The sequence below is a fragment of the Grammomys surdaster genome, unplaced genomic scaffold (genome assembly GCF_004785775.1).
Source record: "Grammomys surdaster isolate TR1022 unplaced genomic scaffold, NIH_TR_1.0 141, whole genome shotgun sequence".
In the NCBI taxonomy this organism is placed as follows: domain Eukaryota; kingdom Metazoa; phylum Chordata; class Mammalia; order Rodentia; family Muridae; genus Grammomys; species Grammomys surdaster.
Genome location: NW_021604599.1, coordinates 7246550 through 7269048, shown reverse-complemented (window position 1 = coordinate 7269048; position 22499 = coordinate 7246550). Strand labels below are relative to the sequence as shown.

The 22499-nt window shown below is 44.3% G+C and overlaps 1 protein-coding gene and 1 non-coding gene across 5 annotated transcripts in view; one reads left to right on the top strand and one right to left on the bottom strand.

Moving 5' to 3' along the window:
* The window catches only part of Dock8 (dedicator of cytokinesis 8), a 199835-nt gene that overhangs the window by 156253 nt on the left and 21083 nt on the right, over window positions 1-22499 (top strand). For all 4 annotated transcript variants that reach the window (XR_003710947.1, XM_028764022.1, XM_028764023.1 and 1 more), the window contains 12 exons: window positions 319-458; window positions 2508-2677; window positions 3235-3374; window positions 5169-5351; window positions 5679-5808; window positions 6587-6674; window positions 11516-11612; window positions 13756-13890; window positions 14697-14849; window positions 16281-16439; window positions 17577-17677; window positions 18165-18357. Coding sequence is in view for 3 of the 4 variants with exons in the window: in XM_028764022.1 (XP_028619855.1) it covers window positions 319-458; window positions 2508-2677; window positions 3235-3374; window positions 5169-5351; window positions 5679-5808; window positions 6587-6674; window positions 11516-11612; window positions 13756-13890; window positions 14697-14849; window positions 16281-16439; window positions 17577-17677; window positions 18165-18357 (1689 nt within the window). In the remaining variant the exon portion in view is untranslated. The remainder of the gene's footprint in view (window positions 1-318; window positions 459-2507; window positions 2678-3234; window positions 3375-5168; window positions 5352-5678; window positions 5809-6586; window positions 6675-11515; window positions 11613-13755; window positions 13891-14696; window positions 14850-16280; window positions 16440-17576; window positions 17678-18164; window positions 18358-22499) is intronic.
* LOC114618405 lies at window positions 8252-8383 on the bottom strand. The gene has a single exon (XR_003710954.1). It is a non-coding gene; the product is annotated as a small nucleolar RNA SNORA24 (small nucleolar RNA).

Sequence of the window (22499 nt, the reverse complement as noted above, 5' to 3'; positions counted from 1 at the left end):
TTCTCTGACCATATGTATCCTGCGCTGTTCATCAGCAACTTTTGATATCAGACAGGCAAGGAGGGGATTAATTAGGTTTCTTTTTTCTGTTTTCCCCCCTGTTCTGCTGTTCTGAGGACCTAGTGATGTTAGGTACGTGTTCTGCCACTGAGCTTGACCCCAGCCTAGTTTCTCAACAGACCCTGAATGCTTCGTTTTTCATATGCATGTTGGCCAGTCAGCACATGCGCTCTCTGGCCAGAGCTCCATAAATGCAAGCCAGCACTGTTTTAAGTCCAGCCCTTAATATTCATAAAGCTGTTGTTTGTATTTCTGTAGAACTCAAGCTCCTGTTCCAGTTTCCAGGACCAAAAGATTGCCAGCATGTTCGATCTGACCCCAGAGTACCGCCAGCAGCACTTTCTCACAGGGCTCCTCTTCACAGAACTGGCTGTCGCCCTGGATGCGGAAGGGGATGGGTAAGTATCTGACGCCTAAAAGGGAACCTGAAGGGAAAAGTGTTAACAAAGTTTCCAGTTCAACTTCTTACAATACAGCAAGAACCCAGAACTTTACCACTTACCAGTTCCAAGAAGAAGCGCTGCTGTCTTGAGAAAATGGTACCCATGGAGTATAGTGGGGCAAGGGGATTAGAGGATTGGTGAAATGGGCTTGTTTTTACAGCACTGGGAATTGAACCCAGAACTCTGACACAGTAGGCAAGCACTCTACTACTGAGGCATGTCCCCAGTCCCAAATTTCTATTGTTTGTTTGTTTTTGATTTTCGTGACAGAGTTTCTGTGTAGTCCTGGCTGACCTAGAACTCACTTTGTAGAGCAGGCTTACCACAAACTCAGAGATCCACCTGCCTCTGCTTCCCAAGCACTGGGATTAAAGGCCTGCACCACCACCGCACCTCCCTCAAAATGACTTAAAAGTCACTTATTTGAGCAGAATTTGCAGAGAATGCTTTGCTCAATGAATTCCCTAAGGGCAAACCCATTTTGCAGGGGAGGCTGCTGAGGTGGAATCCAGGGCTTTGTACACACTAAGCATGAGCTCCTCCGCTAAGTTAATACAATCAGCTCTAACAAGGTCACCTCTGACAAAGTGAGCACACAGTGAGGAAATACCAGAATGCCACTGTCCAAGGCTGGCAAAGGACATGACAGTGAATAAGGCACCTATCCTGTATCTAGATTACACTTCTTATGGACAAGCCTTCCCAGGCAAAGACAGATGCCATAGGCATGGGTCTTGCGAATCTTCTCACTGTGTTCGTACCTGAGCACTTGAGTGTATGGCACTGCCCAGACTTACTTCAACAAGTTCGTGGCTTGTATTCTACCATCTTCTCTCTGTTCTAACTAAATTTTAATTTTCTCAGAATTTTCTATCCTATAACTAACCTATTTTTTTCAGTAACAGAAAGTACCCTTATATGCTGATAAGGTCATGAAAGAAGAAAATTTGAGTACAGAAGAATTTGCCTTCCAATATGAATGCCCTCCATTTTCATTTTCTTAATTGTTTTTAATAAATAGCAGAGTTTTAATAATTATTGAAAGTGTCATTTGTATTCACATTAGCAGTAGTTTTTAATTTTCTATTTTTGTTCTGGATGGAGACATCTCTCGCATCTGGTTTTGATCCTTGTAAAATTGTTGGTGGGATATCACCGTATAGCCTAGCTGTTCTGGGCTTTACTACTCAGACTTACAGAGATCTGCCTGCCTCTGCCCCCTGAGTACTAGAATCAAAGGCATGTGCTACCATGTCTAATTTTTCTGAAGAGCAAAAGGTTGAAATAGACAATTTAAAAAAAAATGTGGTCATAAGCACACCAAAAGATGTCCAGAATTGCTAACAGTCAAGCAAATGCTTCATTAAAATGATGATTAAATACCATGTCCTGGCTAATAGAATAGCTATGATAATAAAAGACAGACAGGCAAAGGTGTAGCTAGGTGGTAGACCACTTCCCTAGCATGTGCTAAGACCTGGGTTCAATCCTCACTCTCAGCATTTAAAAAAAAGGGGGGGGATAGATAGTGACAAAAAAAAAGAAGAAAAGACAGATAATACAGTGCTCAGACACAGCTGGTAGGAGGGCAACATGGTTCTTTAGAGGTAAAACTATAGAGTTCCCATTCCAGTAGTCTGACTGATTTGTATGCTCAGGAGATAGACACAATACAAAAGCCAGAAGCATTCGTCATTTGTGATAGTTCTAAAACAGAAACAACCCAAAGGTTCATCAATTGATGAATGGATAAATGAAATTATTTTCTGTGCACAATGGAATGTTACTCAGTATCCAAAAGGAATGAAGTATTTATACAATATGATGAACTGGAAACAGCAAGCTAAAGAATAGGCCAGGATTGCAACACTGGATGTCTGTCTTCTAATCTGTTTTGCTTACTTTTCACATCGTCACTGATTGGTCCTAGATCTTTTTGGGCATTCTGGCTTAAGAGCAGGACATCCCTCACCATAGCCTGGTTTCTCTCTATTATGTCAACAGAATTAGCAGAGTCCAGAGAAAAGCCGTGAGTGCCATCCACAGCCTTCTCAGTTCTCACGACCTGGATCCACGGTGTCTCAAACCGGAAGTGAAAGTCAAAATCGCAGCCCTTTACCTGCCATTGGTCGGCATCATTCTGGATGCCCTGCCACAGCTCTGTGACTTTACAGGTAAGGATCTGGTTCCTGTCTTAAATCAGTGAGGCCCCTGCCAGATGCCTCTCACACAGGAAGCAAGGCTCTCGTCTGCTGGGCCATGCCTCACGACAGTGGTCTTTAAAGCTTCTTTGACCCAGACAGGTCTTTTAAGACACATTTTTTTTTTTTTTTTTTTTTTTTGGTTTTTCGAGACAGGGTTTCTCTGTATAGCCCTGGCTGTCCTGGAACTCACTCTGTAGACCAGGACAGCCTCGAACTCAGAAATCCGCCTGCCTCTGCCTCCCAAGTGCTGGGATTAAAGGTGTGCACCACCACCACCCGGCAAGACACATAATTATATGTTTTTTTTTTGTCAGAAACTATTTGTTCATCATTCATTTATGTGCTAGTTCATGATTGTCATTAACTGCACCAAAAGGATTCTATATATGAATAATGCATATAGATATACATCCAGGTGTGAATTACGTGCTGACTTTAGTGAGTAAGATGTGTCTGTCACTTGTGGGGTGAAGATGGAGAAATGTGGTCTCTGGCTTGACAACACCTGTGGTAATGTTTAATTGCAGATGCCCGCAGTGGAAGGAGCCGAGCCAGTGGCTCATATGAAGAACAAGATGTGGCCAATGGAATCAACCAGAATGTAGCCCTGGCCATAGCAGGGAATCACTTTAATTTGAAGACCAGCGGAGCAATGCTGACCTCCTTGGTATGTTTGTACGTTTCTTGAGTGTATTTCTTGTTGATGTCGCCTCCTCCTGACTTCTGATAGAACCCAGCGTAGAACAGACATGCTTTCTGCCTCAACACTGTGATGTAGGAATCCGTGAAGCTGACGGCTGAGAAGCGTTCTGGTCAGATAGCTACAGGAACAGCAAGAGATGCATGTAACAGAGTTAGCCAGTCCTGATGTGCCAAGCTTAAAAAACTATCAAAGATGTGAATCTGGGGAGTCTGAAACCATTGTAGAGAAAGTTAAACCAAGGCGTTCATCCTTGCACTGAATGTAGGCTGGGCTCACTCCGTGTGCTCATTAGTATTGTTGTTTGCCTCTAATAAATGACTGAATGGGCCAGAAGCTTCAAAAAGAAAAAAAGAAAACTTCCTAGGTCCTCAGGAAGTCTAAGGAGATTTGTCCCCCAGACAGAGGGGATCTTTGTGGAATATACCCTCTGCTGCACTCAAGGTGGGAATCACCTGTTTGTCTTTTGTCAAAACAAGTTTATCTTCTAGCTTAGTGTTATTGTGTTGTTCTTAATTGGTTTGATGGGCTTTATTTTGTGATTCTAGGGATGAGCCAGGGTTTGCAACTACTAGGCCGTCAATTTCGTTTTGCATTTCAACATACTATCTGGATCTGCAGCAAACTTGCTTGGTTTACTTCTGAGAAGGCAGGGTCCTGACACATTATTCTTTACTAGCTCCCTTTTTCTGTCTTCCTTCCAGTGTGTAGCAGCCTCTAACCTGTTCACCCTTGCCCAGGAGGGTTGGGGAGCAGGGAAACAGGACATCTGAGACTTGGCAACACTAATCTTACTTACTAAACAGTGCCTTAGATCACACCCTACCTTCGAATGATATCCACCTTACCAAAGTTCCCTGCTCAGGGCAGCGTATGCCTTTTATATTAATTGCCTGTAAGGAGTGGAGAAGTCGAGGTTCACCTATTAGAAAGTGTTCCCTGTGAAATTCTAGGGGAAGACTGTCACTTTTTAGAGTCATACTCAGAATAACTTTAAGTGAAAGCAAGTTTGTCATCTGTCACTTCCATCCAAGACTAAGATTTTCTTCACATAGTTCACAAATTCCTCCTTGCAGTGTTACCACCACAGCCCACCGAATGTTAGGTACACCTCATGAAGCCAGGGGTCAGCTTCACATTGCTATCTGTCTTGCTGTTATGAGTTATAGCAAGTGTGCTTAGTAGCACTCTGTAGTGAACATTCACCAAGGCTGTTACAGCACTTGGCTTGAGGCGCCACTCACACTCAAGTGAATCGTAGTGTAGGTCTCATTGCAGATGGCTTTGCAAGCATATAGACTTGACCCACGTGCTAACCAGTATTATGATCTTGATGTGAAACTGAACTCTGAACTGTTGGATCGTTTTATGGTACCTGGTCAGGCTAGTTCTCCTCTGTAAGTCCAGGCCTCCACTGGCCATCTTGAAGGAGAAGCCCTTGGAGATCTTAGCAGCAAGAAAGCCCCTTTGCACCACTGATATTGAAGAACACCATCAAGGTCCAGGGCAGACCACCAGACAATGCTCAGGTCAGCGGTTCATAGCTTAACCCAAACTCTGCCCAAGGGTGCTTCTACTGAGCAGCCTTGCACCGAGCGCACCTTCTCTGGCCTCAGGAAGACAGGGCTGCTGAAGGCAGATCCCCAGTCATATGCTGGAAGTAGGTACAGCATTCTGAGGGGTTCTCATCTCTTACACTTGTAAGTTTTCCCGTTGCCTGATTTCTCTCCCCCCTCTCCCCCACCATTCTCCTCCTTCCAGCCCTATAAGCAGTACAACATGCTGAATGCAGACACCACCCGCCACCTCATGGTTTGTTTCCTGTGGATCATGAAAAATGCTGACCAGAGCCTCATCAGGAAGTGGATCGCTGACCTGCCTTCCATGCAGCTCAACAGGATTCTAGACCTGCTGTTCATCTGTGTCTCCTGTTTTGAGTACAAGGCAAGTGTGGGGTGTCTTAGCTCTTTCAAGTCTGTTTTCTTACTCTTCGCTTTGGGGTTGGCAGCATCTTCCATCCTTCCTACTCTGTATTACAACCCACAGCCTGTTTCATCTGCAGATATGAACGCTCAGCATGGAAAGAACGTCTGCCTATTGCAGTGGGCCCGTTCCTGCCAATAAAACTTTATCCATAGGAGCTCCCGGAAAAGTGTCTGTGGAGTATATGCCTAAACTCCCCACCATGAGCTGACATGTTCTCTTTTGACAAATCTCTCTCTCCATAGAGATCCCACTAAACCAAATGTGTTTCTACCTCTGTCCTTCCAGGGAAAGCAGAGTTCTGACAAAGTCAGTAACCAGGTCCTGCAGAAGTCAAGAGATGTCAAGGCCAAGCTGGAAGAGGCCCTGCTCCGTGGAGAAGGAGCCCGTGGGGAGATGATGCGCCGTCGCATTCCAGGTGTGTGGGAGGTGGGGGGTAGTCCTCCCATCTGCCACACAGCTCTTCACCCTTGGACATCACTCCTGAGACAGCAGGTTCTGGGACCCTGCACTTGTCTTGTCAAATGTTTGTTTTCCACCTCTGAGGGAAAGAATCACCCTGAAAGTGTCCCCAAATGCTGTGTTTTAATTAAGATTTTACAGTAAGTTGAAGGCCATATCTAAGAACGTGGTTCATGGATTAGGGAAGAAGCGCTGTCTCCCTTGTTTCAGAGCCCCTCTAGAGGACATGATCAATAAACTGGAGGGCTCTGCAGCCCGCGACCATATCCCTGAGTGATTCAAGATGCTACTGCATAGAACAGTCTCCCAAAATGAGTGCCAGTGTACCATCGTCCTGGGGGCCCCCATGACCCAAACACCTGCACTCATCACTTTAGTATTATTAATATGATGAATCCTCCCAGGAAAACAGGGACAGGTGGGCGTGGACTCTGGAGGGCACTCAGCACATTCACCTGACACCCTGCCTTTCCTTCCAGCAAGTCAGGGAGCCTCACAGGAGCCCCTGCCCAGGAGAACTATGGAAGACAGACGTCTATCAGAGCTGCCTCCAGTTCATCCAGGGCAGGTCACCACAGATAGGCATGTCGGCTCTGTCCCCTCAGAGCAGTACAGGCTCCGATGAACAGGAGACTGTGCTGATGCTTCTCAGCTAAGCTGGCACCCGACTTTTGGTTATCTTATAAAGGGTTTCATGCTAATCAAATTCCTGTCATGTGTTTCTTAACTCCCAGGGACTGACCGGTTTCCAGGCCTCAGTGAAAATCTGAGGTGGAGGAAAGAGCAGACACAGTGGCGGCAGGCTAACGAGAAGCTGGACAAGTGAGTCGCACTGCCGTCGCTCTGCACTGCGTTCACTAACAATCTTAACTCTTGTTCCCAGGCTACTTGTGTTACTGGGACAACTGCATCCTTCCGAGGGTAATAAGAAAAGGAAACATACTGTCTGTGTAAATACAGCTCCAGCTGCCCAGGATGCCCAGAGATAGAAGAAGCTGTGGCTTCAGCTCTTAACAATGTATCCATAGTTTAAAGAAACCTAGTTTCCACAGCCCCAGTTGATGAAAGCAACTTGTGAGGAACAGAGAACTTGAGAAAGCAGGACCAGGTGTCCAGCCTTGCAACTCCGCATCTGTATTTCCATAATGAAAATGGGTGCAAAGATGGATATTCAGAGATATTTATAGTAGCCTTGCATTTTATTGTTCCAAAAATCAAAATATATTTGATTTTGGAATACATTTGATTTGATTTGATTTGATTTGATTTGGAAGTACATAACAAAGTACTAGCTTGTTACGATGTTATGAAGTCATTAACTGAACAGGACAAATGCTCGGTTTTAGAGTATGCTCTTTAATCTCCAATTACATACAGCAGCCGCATTTGTAAAACTCCACAAAGAAATTTACCAAAACATTAATAATGATCTTTGGGCTTTAAAAATATAAGTGATTGATATTTTCTTTTTCACACTTCTTGGGTTTCCTACATTGGGTTTGCATTTATCTATTATAATTAGAAAAAATGCAAAAAAATGAAAAATAATATTGCTTGAATTGCAACATATACCGTGTGTGTGTGTGTGTGATATCTTAGTTTGCTTTCAATTGCTCTGATAAAAACACTTATGACCAAAAGCAACTTGAGGAGGCCAGGGTTTATTTTATCCTATGATATACAATTCATCGAAGAAGAAAGTCAGGGCAGGAACCTAGAGGCAGAAACTAAAGCAGAGGGCGTGAAGAAACACTGCATATTGGCTTGTTCCCCGTGACCTGCTAGCCTGTTTTCTTCTATAACTCAGGTCCAGGGGGTGCCCTCTAGGCAAGGTGGTAGAGGCAGTGCCTCAATTTTGAGATTTCCTCTTCCCAGATATCTCCAGGTTTGTGTCAAGTTGACAGAAACCAACCTGCACATGTGTATATGTGTATGATATATCAAAGAAGAGAGAGAGAGAGAGAGAGAGAGAGAGAGAGAGAGAGAGAGAACAATTTAGACGTATGAGCACTAAAGCAAAATGTGTGGGGATAGATAATGTATGTCTCCTCTACCTCTAAGCCATTAGGTAGCCTCATGAATCTCAGATTCACTGAGCAAAACACTGAATGGTTCAAGACCCCACATATACAACAAAATGTGGATAGTACAGCTTCATTGTATCTGAAGTGTTCATCAAGGGGAGGGATGAGAAGACTTGAATAACAATGTTTTAGTAAATAAATGTTAACGTCTTCACCATTACTATAGAATATCACATCCTAGTCAATCTGTGGGACTCTGGGGAGGAGGGGTCAAAATACCATATATCTACTATATATTTTCCTAGAAACAGTTTAATGATTATTTTTGAAAAGTATACCAAATAATCTGGTAGCCCATAGCTTCTTAACAATGAAGGATGCTCCTTGTGCTAGTCAGTGTATCTAATGCCAATTTCATGGTGACAGCTTTTCCACCAAGCAAGAATGTGCTCTTCTGTGGCTTAGAAGGGAGAACTCCATAGCTGGTCAGTCTAAAGATACATGGAGAATCACATTGTTTACTCAGGTGTCACGTGGGAGCCCCAGGGGTTGTCTTATTAATAATGCCCCTTTGCTTAGAAGACTGGCTCACTCTGACCTCCCTAGCTGGTGTTTAAGAACTTTGGTTCTCTGTCAGTACATTTTTGCACCCGGTTTCAGGGAGGAAATACGGATTTGCAGTTACATGGCTAGGCACTTGGCTCGGCTTTCTCTTTTCCTCTCTCCTTGCCTGATGTTCTCAATCCTATGGGAGGTAACTGGTGAAGACAGTGTGTGACGCAGGAGGCCCAGCGCCACATCGATGGTTAGGTCATCTGCTGCACAAGATCGAGACAGTACGGCAAGCCGTGTTTGGCTGGGCTGTGTGAATTGCCTTAGGAGGCCTTTCCCGTTTGCTGACATCAGCAGTCTTCACTGTGATGCCAGTTCTCAGCACCTCCGGCTCCCAGTGGGCTGCTCATTATCAGAGTGACTGATGACCCCTCAGTCCTGCAGCCAGGTGGCAAATTAGAGCTATTTGGAGATGTTATAATTTTTAGATGACAGCTTCTGTCATTTTCTCTTAGGTCTATTTTAATTTTGGTTAGTTTGACTGTTTCTTTTAGAGCAGTAGTTTTTAACCTGGACTGCACAGTCAAATCTCTGGCTGTGTTCGAACTCACAAGGTCCACCTGCCTCTGAGTCCTGAGATTGAAGGTATACCCCACACACACCCAGCAGCTACCCTCTGCCAGTTTGTTCAGAACTTCTAGGTTAGTCAAGCTTTAAGGTGACTGTGCAGACAAGTCTGAGCCACACTGGTAGGCCTCCCAGGAGGGGTGACAATTTTGCATGACAGTCTGAATTACTTACTGCTACTAAGCTATACAGTTAAAGTGACTAAGGTGGTAAGTTCTATGTTACATGCATCTTATCACAGTTCTGAAAGCCGGTTGGGACTGGATGTACTGTCCGTTACGGGTTCCACTAACCACATGCAGTCAGTTCTGAAGCCTGAAGCACGGCCGTTTCATATCGAGATGTAGAATAAATAAAGCTGCATGCAAGATTGCACATTTCAGCATTGATCTTTATATCTGTGACTTATTAACAGTACTTTTGGTGTAGTGGCTTAGATAAAATATGGTAAAATATTAATATCGGGATGGGAGCGCTGGCCCATGCCCTTCATTCTGGTGCCCAGGAGGTTTGAGGCCAGCCTGGTCTACATGGTGAGCCTGGAGTTGCAGGACAGCCACAGTGAGACCTTTCTAAGAAAAAGAAAAGAGGAAAAGTAATAAAGTAATGCCTTCAATTTCATTTTATCTTTTTTTTTTTTGGTGTGTGACTATCATAATAAGTAAAATAATGCACATGGCCCCTAGTACATTTCTACTGGACAGTGTTGATAAAAGTGTGTTTTTTGGTTAGGGGATTGCTGTTGTTGTTGTTTTGATTGTTTATTTGTTTGTTTGGTTGGTTTGTTTGGTTTTATTGGTTATTTTATTTATTTATATTTTAAATGTTATCCCCCTTCCCGGTTTCCCCTCGGCAAACCCCAATCCCAAACCCCTCCCCCCTGATTCTATGAGGGACCTCCCCCACCCACCCACTCCCACCTCACCGCCCTAGCATTCTGGCTCCAGAACTCACTATGTAAACCAGACTGCCCTCAAACTCCTGTGTGCCAGCATATATCACCGTGCTTGGCCCAGTGCTGTAAATTTAAACATATCAGTAAATTAATAAAAAAAAAAAGCTTGTATATTTCTTTATACATATATTGTCATTTGTAGAGTGAGGGGAAGTGTTGTCAAACAATTAGGACTAAAGAATCTATCCTAATTGTGAAATCAATTAAAAACACCTTTCTAAGCACTCAGTGTTATATACACAACTATTCCTGGGTAAGAAAGAAGAGAACAGCTATGTGGATAATCCTGATCTAAGACATTTGAACTGATAGTGTAATACCCCAGCATCTGTGGCATCATCTTAGCCACTGGAACATATTGGGAAAGTCAGGGTTTTTCATACCTCTCCTTAAAACTAAATTTGGATGGTTAAAAAAAATTATAGTAATATGTTTTTATCTACAGACAATACAGTCCAGATATCCAAAGCCATAAGTGGTTCCAAAACCTTGTCTACATTTCTATGAAATGTGCCAGTTAATCTGGTAACTAAGGCAGCAATTCAGTAAATAACATGTAGGTGGCATTACAGCATGCGTACACTGGGCAAAGCAATAATCCATCACTTGACAGGGTGAACTATGACAGCATGCTGCTCAGAGCCAACACAGTGTAGAGCCAACGCATTGTTTATTCTGGAGTCTCTTCTTCAACTTCTCACCAAATGATTTCAGACTCTAGCTAACTATGGGTAACTGGACCATTGAAGGCAAAGCTTTAGGAGAGAACACTTTTCTCCCTTTCTGGCATCCCTTGTTTTATGAGGATGGATGGGCTAGTACATAGAGCACACCAGCTCTTTAAAATTAAACCTCTTAGTGACTTCTGTTTCCTGCCAGGTAGCATCCAGTCCAGTAACCTCCAGCAGAATGTTTGGTGCCCCACCCCATGGGTCGTGAGCCTCACCTCCCACTGGAGAAGGAAGGCAGTTCTCAGTCTTAGCTAAGCCGCCTTCTCTCCTTCTCAGGAAGACTTTGAGAAGTAAAGAGCTGGTCCTCCCTTTTCACAGTTCCATCACTGTTCGTCAGTGTTCCCCAAGTTCTAGTGACATCCTGTCTCTCTAGCATGCTGCAGCTCTCTCCTGCATCCCATAACCACCCATTCAGATCCAGATAGCACTCATGTGAGGCCCTGAGGCTTTAAGCAGCTGTTAGGCTCACCTAATTGTTAGTAGTAACTAATAATTAACTTCTTGACCCATTTTGTTATTTGTATAATTGCCACCATTATTAATAACTATGGGGCTATGGATGACCTGGAGACTTCACTAGACCATCTTCCCAACCCGACTGGAATCTCAGGAAACACCTGCTATCCTTGGATACATTGAGGTGGCCGCTTTGTGTGAATTGATGGTTGACTTTTGTAAAGACTCCTTCATGACCTGATGCATTGGTTGTCATCTCTGGCACCTGGCCAAGCTGTACCGTGCTTTAATTGGTGACATCCTTTTTTCATTTCTTAGAACAAAGGCAGAGTTAGATCAAGAAGCCTTGATCAGTGGCAATCTGGCTACCGAAGCTAATCTGATCATACTGGATATGCAGGAAAACATCATTCAGGTGAGGATGGCACACTCCCCATCTGGCCAGCTCACGGGTGTGTTTCTTGGGATCACAAAGGGAATTCTTCATTCAAAATTGAGAAAGGCCGGGCAGTGGTGGCACATGCCTTTAATCCCAGCACTTGGAAGGCAGATGCAGGTGGATTTCTGAGTTCGAGGCCAGCCTAGTCTACAGACTGAGTTCCAGGACAGCCGGGGCTACACAAAGAAACCCTGTCTCAAAAATAAAAAAAAATAAAAAAAAAATAAAAAATTGAGAAAGACAGGACCATGAGTCCAGAATGCATTTTTAGAACTAAAGTGGGAACGTTTGGAATTTGCAGCAGTGCCTACCTTGCAGATTCCAGACATGCCAGGCATCCTCTGGCTTTTCTGACTTGCTACTCCCTTGGAGAGAGTTAGATGTTTGAGGAGCTGACCCTCAAAGTTACCCTGGCCCAAGCACATGCTAGATTTATAAAGGAGACAGAGGGCTTTTAGCCGAGCACCTGCAAGAACGTTGGTAACTAGATTTCTTTTGGTAGGTCAGTTCCATCTGGATAATGCACTAGCTAGGGTAGGAGTCACTGATAACATGGGGGAAATGGGAGTCCCCTCTTGGGGTTTTTAGTCTCCTTAATAAAAGAACTTAAGGATGGACTGAAATAGAAACTGAAGGACAACTTTATTAGCATTTTAAGGAAAAATCTCCAATGCTGACAAGCTGTCAGTCACAGCGGCTGCTTGGAGGAAGAGCATGAAGGAGAAAAGGAAGGAAAGCTGTTTCATCTAAGCTGGCATAGACGTGACAGATAAGAAGTCACGTGGCAGGGAAGGGAGCCCAGAATGCTGGCAAACCCCAAAGTGTTGGGGGAAAGTATGACTAGAAAAAGAAAAAAAAAACAATAAAGAGGATAATTTACTTTTCTGAATAATGTAGAAAAGCAGACAGATGTACAGTTTGTGGCATTGACCCAGTAAGCTACTGTGCTGGGGTGGGGATTCTGAGGAGAGGAAGTACACTATTCCATTAAAGGATTATTTAGTCTCCCCATCTCCTTAGCATGGCTTACGGTGGAGCTGGTACCCTGTGGGTGGTCCCTTGGCCAAGTGATTTACCATCATAGCTAGATGTTAGGCCTTCATACAAGCCAGAGACTATATTCTCTTAGCCAGAAGTTTTCTCTTAATGGGTCTTTATTTTTGCCCTAACTTTATGATTGCACTGGGTTAAAAAACAGTGCTAAGTGTGACAAAAGGTATCTGTTTTGGACTTAGATTGCTGAAGGATAATCATGTGTCCCATAAATTTGCCATCCCTACCGTAGGAAAGTACCAGTCAGCCCTCCATTGCAGTGGTTCCACATCTTTAGGCTTAACCAACAACCACTGATGGAAGATACTTCGGAATAAAACTACATCTGCACTGAACATGTGCATACATTTTAGTTTCCTATGTTGTTCCGTAAACAGAAAATCAATGGTTGACATGATGTTTCAGTGTGGTGTTAGATACTGAAAGTAAGCTAGGGATAATTTAAAATACATGAGAGAATTGTCGATTATATATGCAAACACTACCCCCTTTTATATGAGGGACTTAAGCATCCAAAGATGACTCAAGTATCTTTTGAAAGTTTTTTAACTTCAGTACCCTAAATATTTATCATCACATTGATGGTATCTTTGTACTAGCTGTTTCTGAGAGCAATGTACCTGATACCCAGACTCAAAATGATTTGCAGTTTCCTAAGAAAGTTGGACTATAGAAAATACTTTTATTATTCTTCTTGTTAGTCCTTCTGTGGCCAATTTAGAAGTCATAGCTGCCACCAAGCTCTTGTATTCGAAGCTCAAAGTTTATTTTGAAATACTGACAGGAAATCAGGCCTACAAGAAAGAACATTTCCAAAGCCACGACCCAGGCTGGAGGGAGAGGAACCTTAGAAATTGGTTTAATATCCTAAGTTGGGCACAAGTTTCAAGTCAGTTAGTTTTGATAAAGGTCATTGGGAAAGAGGGCTTATGCTCTCCTGGTGGTTAATGAGTTATGTAGATGGTGGCTCATGGAGGCCTTACCACCGTCTGCTGAGAAGGCCCATCAGCCTCCTGCCTCCAGCCTTACTCAGTGATGCTGTTCTTCCACCCCTCCCCACCCCCAGGCAAGCTCCGCCCTGGACTGTAAAGACAGCCTGCTGGGAGGTGTCCTCAGGGTCCTGGTGAATTCTCTGAGCTGTGATCAGAGCACCACCTACCTGACTCACTGTTTTGCAACTCTGCGAGCGCTCATCGCCAAGGTAAACACAGGATGCTTGTTTTCTCCCTCTTAATTAAGAGTTCTTGTCTAGCTTCACATCACTCTGCCCGTAGATCAGACATCATGCAGGGCACGGAGTAAGAGCATTTTCCCTACGAAAGTAGACACTCTGATTCTCAGGAACTCACTGTGGGGAAGCCATACTGTGGCTTCATGCTTGCAATATGGGCTTAACTGTAGAAATTTCAAATGACCGCCCCCGAAAGCCAGTGACATGAGAGCGAAAGTCAACTGAGCCACTACAGTTTCTCTACCTTTCACTAATACCTTCTATAGTGAGATTCAATACTATGCCTGATTCATGTGACAAAATGACCATAATAAGATGCTGGCAGATACCTGAGAACTATGGTCAGTAGTCTGTTAAGATTATTTTCCTCCTTTGTGGGAAATCTTAGTGAGTAGGTGCCTTCTACATAGGATCTTGTAAATTTACGAAGTGGAATTCTGTTATAATAATTTTCTCATTCTTAGTCACCAATAATTTCCAAGGAACCCATGAGACACAAGTAAGTCCTTCAAAGCTGTGACACCCTCAGCAGTAAATTCAACCTGGCTAACAATGAAGTTAATGGCACAGACCTTACCTCAGCTGTGTGACTCACAGGTGGACGTCACCGCTTCCCTCCATGTCTGACACTTGTAGCTCATTGTGTTTCTGGAGCACCGGCGTTCACCCTTCAGGCTCTTCTCTTGTCCAGACAGACATCTGCGTGCCCCAGCAGCCAGCCAGAGAGCTTGTAAAAGTGCCCAGGGATACCTAATGGCCACCTGTGTCTCTTCTAGTTTGGAGACCTGCTGTTCGAGGAGGAGATGGAGCAGTGTGCTGACCTGTGTCAGCGGGTGCTACATCACTGCAGCAGTAGCATGGACGTCACCCGGAGCCAAGCGTGTGCCACCCTCTACCTCCTCATGCGGTTCAGCTTTGGAGCCACCGGTGTAAGCACAGACAGGCTGGACAGCCCAGAACCAGGAGAGAACACGAATGCAAAGCATGGGTGAAGGGGAGCTTTGCAGGGTGGCTTTTTCTTATGCCCTGTGAGGAAGACACCAGGGAGTCTGCAGATGAGCACCAGCATTTGAGAGGACAGGGCTGGAGGGTGTGGTGCTACCAGCAGTCAAAGTTCCTGCATGTGGGACAAACACAGGGACAGGTTAAGGATTCACAAGAGTGTCCTGTTCTAAAGTCTGAATCAGTACCAGTTCCAGATGGTACCAAGACATTTGTGGATGACAATGGTAAATGATTGTTGTCATCTGGACCTGAAAGCATCTCACTATGTAGCTCTGGCTGTCTTGGAACTCACTACATAGACCAGACTGGCCTGAGACACACAGAGATCTACCTGCCTCTGCCTCCTGAGTGCTGCATTTAAAGGCATGCACCACCATGCCTAGCTTGGACCTGCCTGTAATCCTAGCACTCAGGAGGCAGAGGCAGGCAGATCTCTGAGTTTGAGGCCAGCCTGCTCTACAGAGTAAGTTCCAGGACAGCCAGGGCTACACAGATAAATCCTGTCTCAAAAACTAAAGACAGGGGTCGGGGTTGGGGGGAGAGGGAAAATATGTTTTACAGAATGTATTATAAATTCTGTAAAAGATCTCTAATCTCAAAAAAGAATTTACAAATGGAACAGGGAGCAGATAAAAGGGCTCAGAGAAGAAATGGAGACTTCCTCAGGGTTCTGTTTTGCCTTGTCTTATTTTTGACTACTTTGTGTTAATTCCGGGAACTGAGCGTAAGACCCTACAATGCTAAATGATACTGAGCTATATCCCTGGCCCTGGCCTTCATGATGTGTTAGAACTATTTAAAAGCCTGTAGGGCGTGCTCCATGGGTCCTTAGTAGTGCTTTTCCACAGTCCTGGAAGAACAGAAGACATGGAAAGCTATTGCTTACTTCAAATTCAAAATCTCAAAAGGGCTGCCTTTGTGGATCTCTGTGAGTTCAAGGCCAACCTGATCTACAGAACGAGTTCCAGGATAGCCAGAGTTACTCAGTGAAACCCTGTTTCACAAAACAAACAAACAAACAAACAAACCAAAATGCTACCTCAGAAGGTTCCAAGAGACTCTTGCCACAAAGCATATATATCCTGTGACCAAATCTGTCAGCCCTGCAGTGTGGCAGCAGCCCAAATGCAATGAAAATTTAAAGGAAGCCTGACAGATTTATGGGAGCATATGATCCAGCCAACCCATTTTAACAACAGTGCGAATCTTGTGCAAAGTGTAGCTCATAGTTATTGAGAGAAAAGGAAATGCTTAGGACGGAATGAAAGAAACACCGGGAGCTGTTCGTGTCTGGCCTGCAGCCTCCCATTAGTGACCTGCTGACTCTCTTGTTTGTTCCATCTCTTCTGATGCAGAACTTTGCAAGAGTAAAGATGCAAGTGACCATGGCACTGGCATCCTTGGTAGGCAAAGCACCAGACTTCAATGAAGAGCACCTGAGAAGGTCCTTAAGGACAATTCTGGCCTATTCAGAAGAGGACACGGCCATGCAGTCAACTCTTTTTCCCACACAGGTAGACATAACTTTGCGTTATGTATGAGTTTGTGACTAACCATTTATAAGCATTTACGTTTATGGTTTTGCATATAAAATTTTGCATATAATGTTATATAAAATTTATACATGTGTGATTTGCAGATAGTTCATGTTCTCAGCGCTTGAGAAATGCAATGCACACACCACTGTCCTCAACTGCAAGACACCAAGAGTCTATTAAGAGAGCATAGTTCCAAATAATAAGAGTCGGGCCGGGCGGTGGTGGCGCACGCCTTTAATCCCAGCACTTGGGAGGCAGAGGCAGGAGGATTTCTGAGTTCGAGGCCAGCCTGGTCTACAGAGTGAGTTCCAGGACAGCCCGGGCTACACAGAGAAACCCTGTCTCGGAAAACCAAAAAAAAAAAAAAAAAAAACAAATAATAAGAGTCAAAACAAGAAAAGTGATACCTGAGTGTGTGGTAGCAAATACTGTACAAGATTTAAGAAAGGGGGTACAGAGGAACGGGGGTTAGATGTAACTGAGTGGTAGAACCTCGAATATACAAACCCCTGGGATTGATCACCACCATTCCATAAAGTAAGATAGATAGATGATAGATAGATAGATAGATAGATAGATAGATAGATAGATAGATAGTAAATAGACACACAGAGATGTATAGACAGATAGTGGGGTGATTAATAAAGAAATAGGGAATAGAAAGTAGTGAAATTCCTAGAGTAGCATTTAGGGGAGAGGGAGAAAGATCCCAATTAAGAAGAGCTTGCAAACAAGATTAGTCCTAAGGAAACTGGGCGGACAGTTACTCTTCTGTCTCACTGCAGTGCCCAAGTGAAAGACAGGTGCAGCCTGCCTGCCTTTAACTCCAGGCTCTAGCCTACTCTGTAGTAGGGCCTCACACCCTGATATTCCAGAGTAGTTTACACCTTTGCAGTTTACAGATAAGCAAAGCTCCTTCAGACTGTAAGCTCAAGGGGCTGGGGAGGGAGATGGTATGAGGGGACTCCATGGATCCCGGGGCCATACCACCTGTGGGCCTTGGTTGCACAAATGAAAGTGCCCCAGACGATTCCTGACTTTTCTCTGCCTGGGATCCCTGCCTCCCTGAGCAAAGCCTTGCCTTGCACGTCACTGTTGGCACTTTTTCTGCAGGTGGAGGAACTTCTTTGCAATCTAAACAGCATTTTGTATGACACGGTGAAGATGAGGGAATTCCAGGAAGACCCTGAGATGCTCATGGACCTCATGTACAGGTAAGCGCTCCTGAGCAGACAAAAAGGGCATTGTTGTTGGGCATGGTGGTGCGGACCTTCAATCCCAGCACTCAAGAGGAAGAGGCGGTGGATCTCAATGAGTTCAAGGTCAGACTGGTCTACCGAGTGAGTGCCAGGACAGCCAGGGATACACAGAGAAACCTTGTCTTGAAAAAAAAAGAAAGAAAAGAAAGAAAGAAAAAGAAAAGACATTATTTGTGATATTTGTGAGTCTGAATATTTGTCTCAGTAGGGTTTCATCTTTTTTTCTTAATTTTTTATTTTATTTATATGAATGTTTTATTGGCATATGTCTATGTACCATGTGTCCCTGGAGGCCAGAAGAGGGCATCAAATCCCCTGGGGCTAGGGTTATAGATGGTTAGGAGCTTACAAAAAAGAGAAGAAAATTGAAGCACCCCCCCACCCCCCGTAAGAGTGGTGCCGTTGAAAGGTTGTACATAAAACTTTCCCAATCTGTCTTCAGAATTGCCAAGAGCTACCAGGCATCTCCTGACCTGCGGCTGACCTGGCTCCAGAACATGGCAGAGAAACACACTAAGAAGAAGTGCTTCACGGAGGCCGCCATGTGCCTGGTGCATGCAGCTGCCTTGGTGGCCGAGTACCTGAGCATGCTGGAGGACCACAGCTACCTGCCCGTGGGCAGCGTCAGCTTTCAGGTGGGACAGACAGGTGCCGCTTATGTTAGATCCACATCCAGCCAGGGGCTGGGTGCTTCCCCCTGAGGGAGTTCGTCCACAGTCACCACAGGTGTTTCTGGATGTTACAAAGGAAAATCCAAGGATGTTTCCACCATTAAAATAGCTCATCCTAGTTGTCTGTGTTGCCACCGTCGAAAAACCCTGTGTCAAAGTGTTATCACTGCCTTGTTTAATGGTTTCAGCATCTTTTAAAGCGTATTCATTACAGAAATGGTACTTAGAGGTAACAGGAGCTCTGGGAGCTATTCTAGGACATCTTAGACACTTGGCCATCCCCACAAGCCTGTGAAGCAGGTAGATAAGGAAGGTAGTGTTACTTCTACTTCACTGATGTAAGAAACAAGACAGCAATTTTTAAAGATCATTTAAACTCTTTCTGGAACATGTGTATGTGGCCTATGTACTGGCAAGGAGAGGACACCGTATAATGACTCCCTCAGGGACCAGTCCCTCAATTCTGTTCCCCGACTTTGTGGGACTCCACTCTTGTCCAAAACTAAGAAAGAGTCAAATTGACCTGAGATGGGGAAAAAATGGCTCAGTGGCTGCTTTCTGAGAATAACCTGAAATTTACCCATAGCCAATAAGGGCAAACTGTGACCTAAAAGCTCCTCTGAGGCTGCCCGGTATCCTCTTGGACTGTTGTTACTGTGTGGTTTAATGCTTTACTTAGGGGGCAGAAAAGCCCCAAACAAAGAAGCATTATGAGTAGTTTTTCTTAAAGAGATGTAGTCTGTAGAGATGACCACCCTGCAGCTTACAGGATAGCCATGGACTGTCTCCAGCCAGACTTGGGAAGCTGGAGACAAGTGTTAATGTTGTTCTTGTTTGAACTTCCATGGATGAATGTACGAAAGGCTTTGTCCTCATTATTGTCCTCCAACACAGTTTTGTGATGCTTTGTAAAGGAGAAAGAAAAGAGAAGTAGCTTTCCCAGGCTTAGAGAAAAAGACACCGAAACTATTGCTGGTGGAGCCCAGGGCTTCTGGTTTCTCGAGGCCTGTTCATCTGCGAGCTGGGCCTTATCTCTGGTCATTGCTGCCTCCTCTCTTACAGTAACAAAAATGCTTACTCATTGATTTCATTCTCAACAGATAAATTTTTAGTCTATTCAGAAAAGTTTGTTATAAAACCCAGTTAAATGCTCATTCAGAAGCATAAAAGTATTCCATCTGATTTTGAGTCAAGTGAATAAGAAAGTCTAAAGAAATGGTTTAAGCGGTTTGTGTTGTCCACTTGCCTGTTACCATACTGCTGCAGCACTGCCCTCCGGCTCCTCCGTGACACGCTTGTCCCTATACATTGAGGTGACACCCTTTGCTCAGCTTGTCTACTGAGCTATTTCTTGTAGAACTCTTACGCCTTTTCCTAGATGCTGTACTTTATCATTTCCTACTTGATGCTTAAAAATTAATCAAACTTCACTTTTACTTTTATGTTTAATAAGTCTTACTTTATCCTGATTTTATTTGGAATTTGGTTGACTTTCTTAAAATCCCAGATCGCCTGAGGAAGTCTATGTTATCCTTATGTAAAGTGTACAAGCCTGTCTTTTTATATATCTTTATCTATTCCTTCCTTTTTGTTGTTTCTTTTGGCTTTTGTATGTTTTGCTTTGTAGTGTTATTGTTATTTGAAACAGGGTCTTGGAATATAGCCCTGGCTAGCCTGGTACTCCCCAGGTTGAGCAGCATAGCCTTAAACTCACAGAGATCTGCCTGCCCTGTGCCACTCAAGTTCTGGGATGAAAGGCCACCATGGCTGGCTTTCCATTTCTTCTTTTACAGAATACTCATTGAACATTCATCCTGTCCACACAAACTGTATATTCTAGCAAGAGATATCATCTAGCTAACTGTTCTGTTTCTTATTTTGTAACAACTAATGATAAATAGAATTATAAAGGACACAAGATGCTGTGAGCATTATACTGTGCCCTATGTGCCCCAGACTGGGGTCAGGGGGAGGATGGAGATTGTGAGAAGGAAGGTGGAAGGGATTGTGGTGTATAAGGGCTTCTTAACGTACATAACATGATGAGCCAGATGTCCCTGGATACAGAACAGACCCTAAGCCATGCTGATGCCTATGGGAGAATTCTTATATTCTCCTAAGAATCCTACGAAGTCAGTTTGGAAATGGGTGCTGGAAAGTGAGTGATGCCAAGCCCACATTAACCTAAGGAGACATGGAATTCATCAGCCTGTATGAAGAAACTAGCCCACAGTAGTACTTGTCAGTCTAGACCAAGCTCATCTGACCTAAGTAGCATCTCCACCTTCTGTGGTGTGGGCGTCATTCTTCATAGGCAGAATTTCCACACTAGGAATGCTAGATAGAGATTCAAGACTAGGAGAAAAGAGAAATCCCTCCTTTCTAGAGTTGCAAAGAAAGACTCAGGGCATCTTATTGGTTCTGACCAGGTCCTGTGTTTATCCCTGAACCAATCATGATAGTGCCCAGGTCTTCTAAATCAATCATAATGGTCAAAGTAGTAAGATGGTCTGATTATCTATCCCATAGTCACAGGTCACACTGAGTATTACCGGTGTTTTTCTACAAGAAAATTAAGATACTTTATGTCACAGAAGAATAAAGGAATTCGGATAGTATTAGCAACAGGTATCCTCTGCTGACTGCTTTCTCTCATTCCTTCCTTCCTTCCTTTCTTCTTCTTTCCCTCACCTTCTCTCTTTCTTTGACAGGATCTCACTGGTCTTGACCTCAGAGAGATCCATCTGCCTCTGCCTCACAAGTGCTGGGATTTTAGGTTTGTACCACTCTGCCTGCCTCTACTGCTGATTTCTTAAACACCCTGCTCCGGTTTTTAATCTCACTGTAATGAGATTAAGCCTTTGGGAAAGACTTGCAAAGCAGAGATAATATTCAGGAGAAATAACCTAGAAGGCAGTGAGGTCCAAGCCACTGAGATCATCGGAATTCTATCCCTGGAGTGCAAGCAACACTGATCTCACAAACACAGATATGGTTGTTACTTTTACACCCTCACTCTGAAGCCAGGAATGTCCGCCCAGAATCTTCTCCCCCATGACTTACAGCTACTGAGCTGTTCTGCTCACACTTACTCCTCTACGAGTGGAAAAGTCTCATCCAGATCCAGTAGTGCTAGCTAGTGTGATAAGCGACTAGATTCCTTCGGCTGAACTCCTCATCCCCTCTGCCGACAGTCCGTCGTAATGATTCACATCTTGAAGAAAGATTGGTCACAAAGGACTTTGAAAACCTCTGTGTTCATAAAGCTGTATTCCAGTGTAACTGTGACAGGATAGGCTACGGCAACTGCCTCCTTAGGGATGCCTAAAGATGATTCCCATGATCTCGCTCGCCAAGTCAGAAGGTGGAGCCAGCCTTTACTTCACAGAGTGCATCCGAGCAGTTGCCAGTGACTGATGGGAGCATTATGCTGAAAGTTTTGAAGTATACCCCAGCTTCCAGGGGACAGAGTGTTACCATGGTTGAGCGGTGGCTGCTACGTGCACAGCAGTAGGAAGGCATGGCCAGTGTGCCCTTTGCAGTGCCTACTCAGTGAAGGTTTCCCACGGCTTCTCTATCCCATACTCACTTCTTCCATAGCCGTAATCCAAGAATGGCTCTTGGCCTATCAGCAGTATTAATGTCCCTGCGAAGATCAGAGCTTGGATGAGGCAAGTGGGGTATGTGCAGCACAAAATGTAAAGAGAAACTCGCTGTCAGAGACAAGCAGATCCCAAGTCAGCAGTCCCAGGACCCTGAACATGAGTGCTGCCTGAAGGTTTGTGCCCTAGGTTTCCCATCTGAGCCAACCCTGCCCCAGATATTACATCCTCTGTTAAGAGGCTCTCATGCCTGTAGTTTATATAACGGGAAACCACAGAAACACAAGAGGAGCGCAGCTTCTGAACTACATCACAGCATCCATAAAGACATCTTCGTCCATTACTTCCCTGTGTAATATTACGCTTACGTAGTTCAAGGTCAAGACTGCAGGGGGAGCATGCTTCAGCAAAACAGGAATCCATTTTCTGCTCACTAGCCTTGCCCTGAATTTTGAGGGTGGGGAGGTGGGAGTGGGGGGGGGTGTAGATAGAGGTTACATCCAC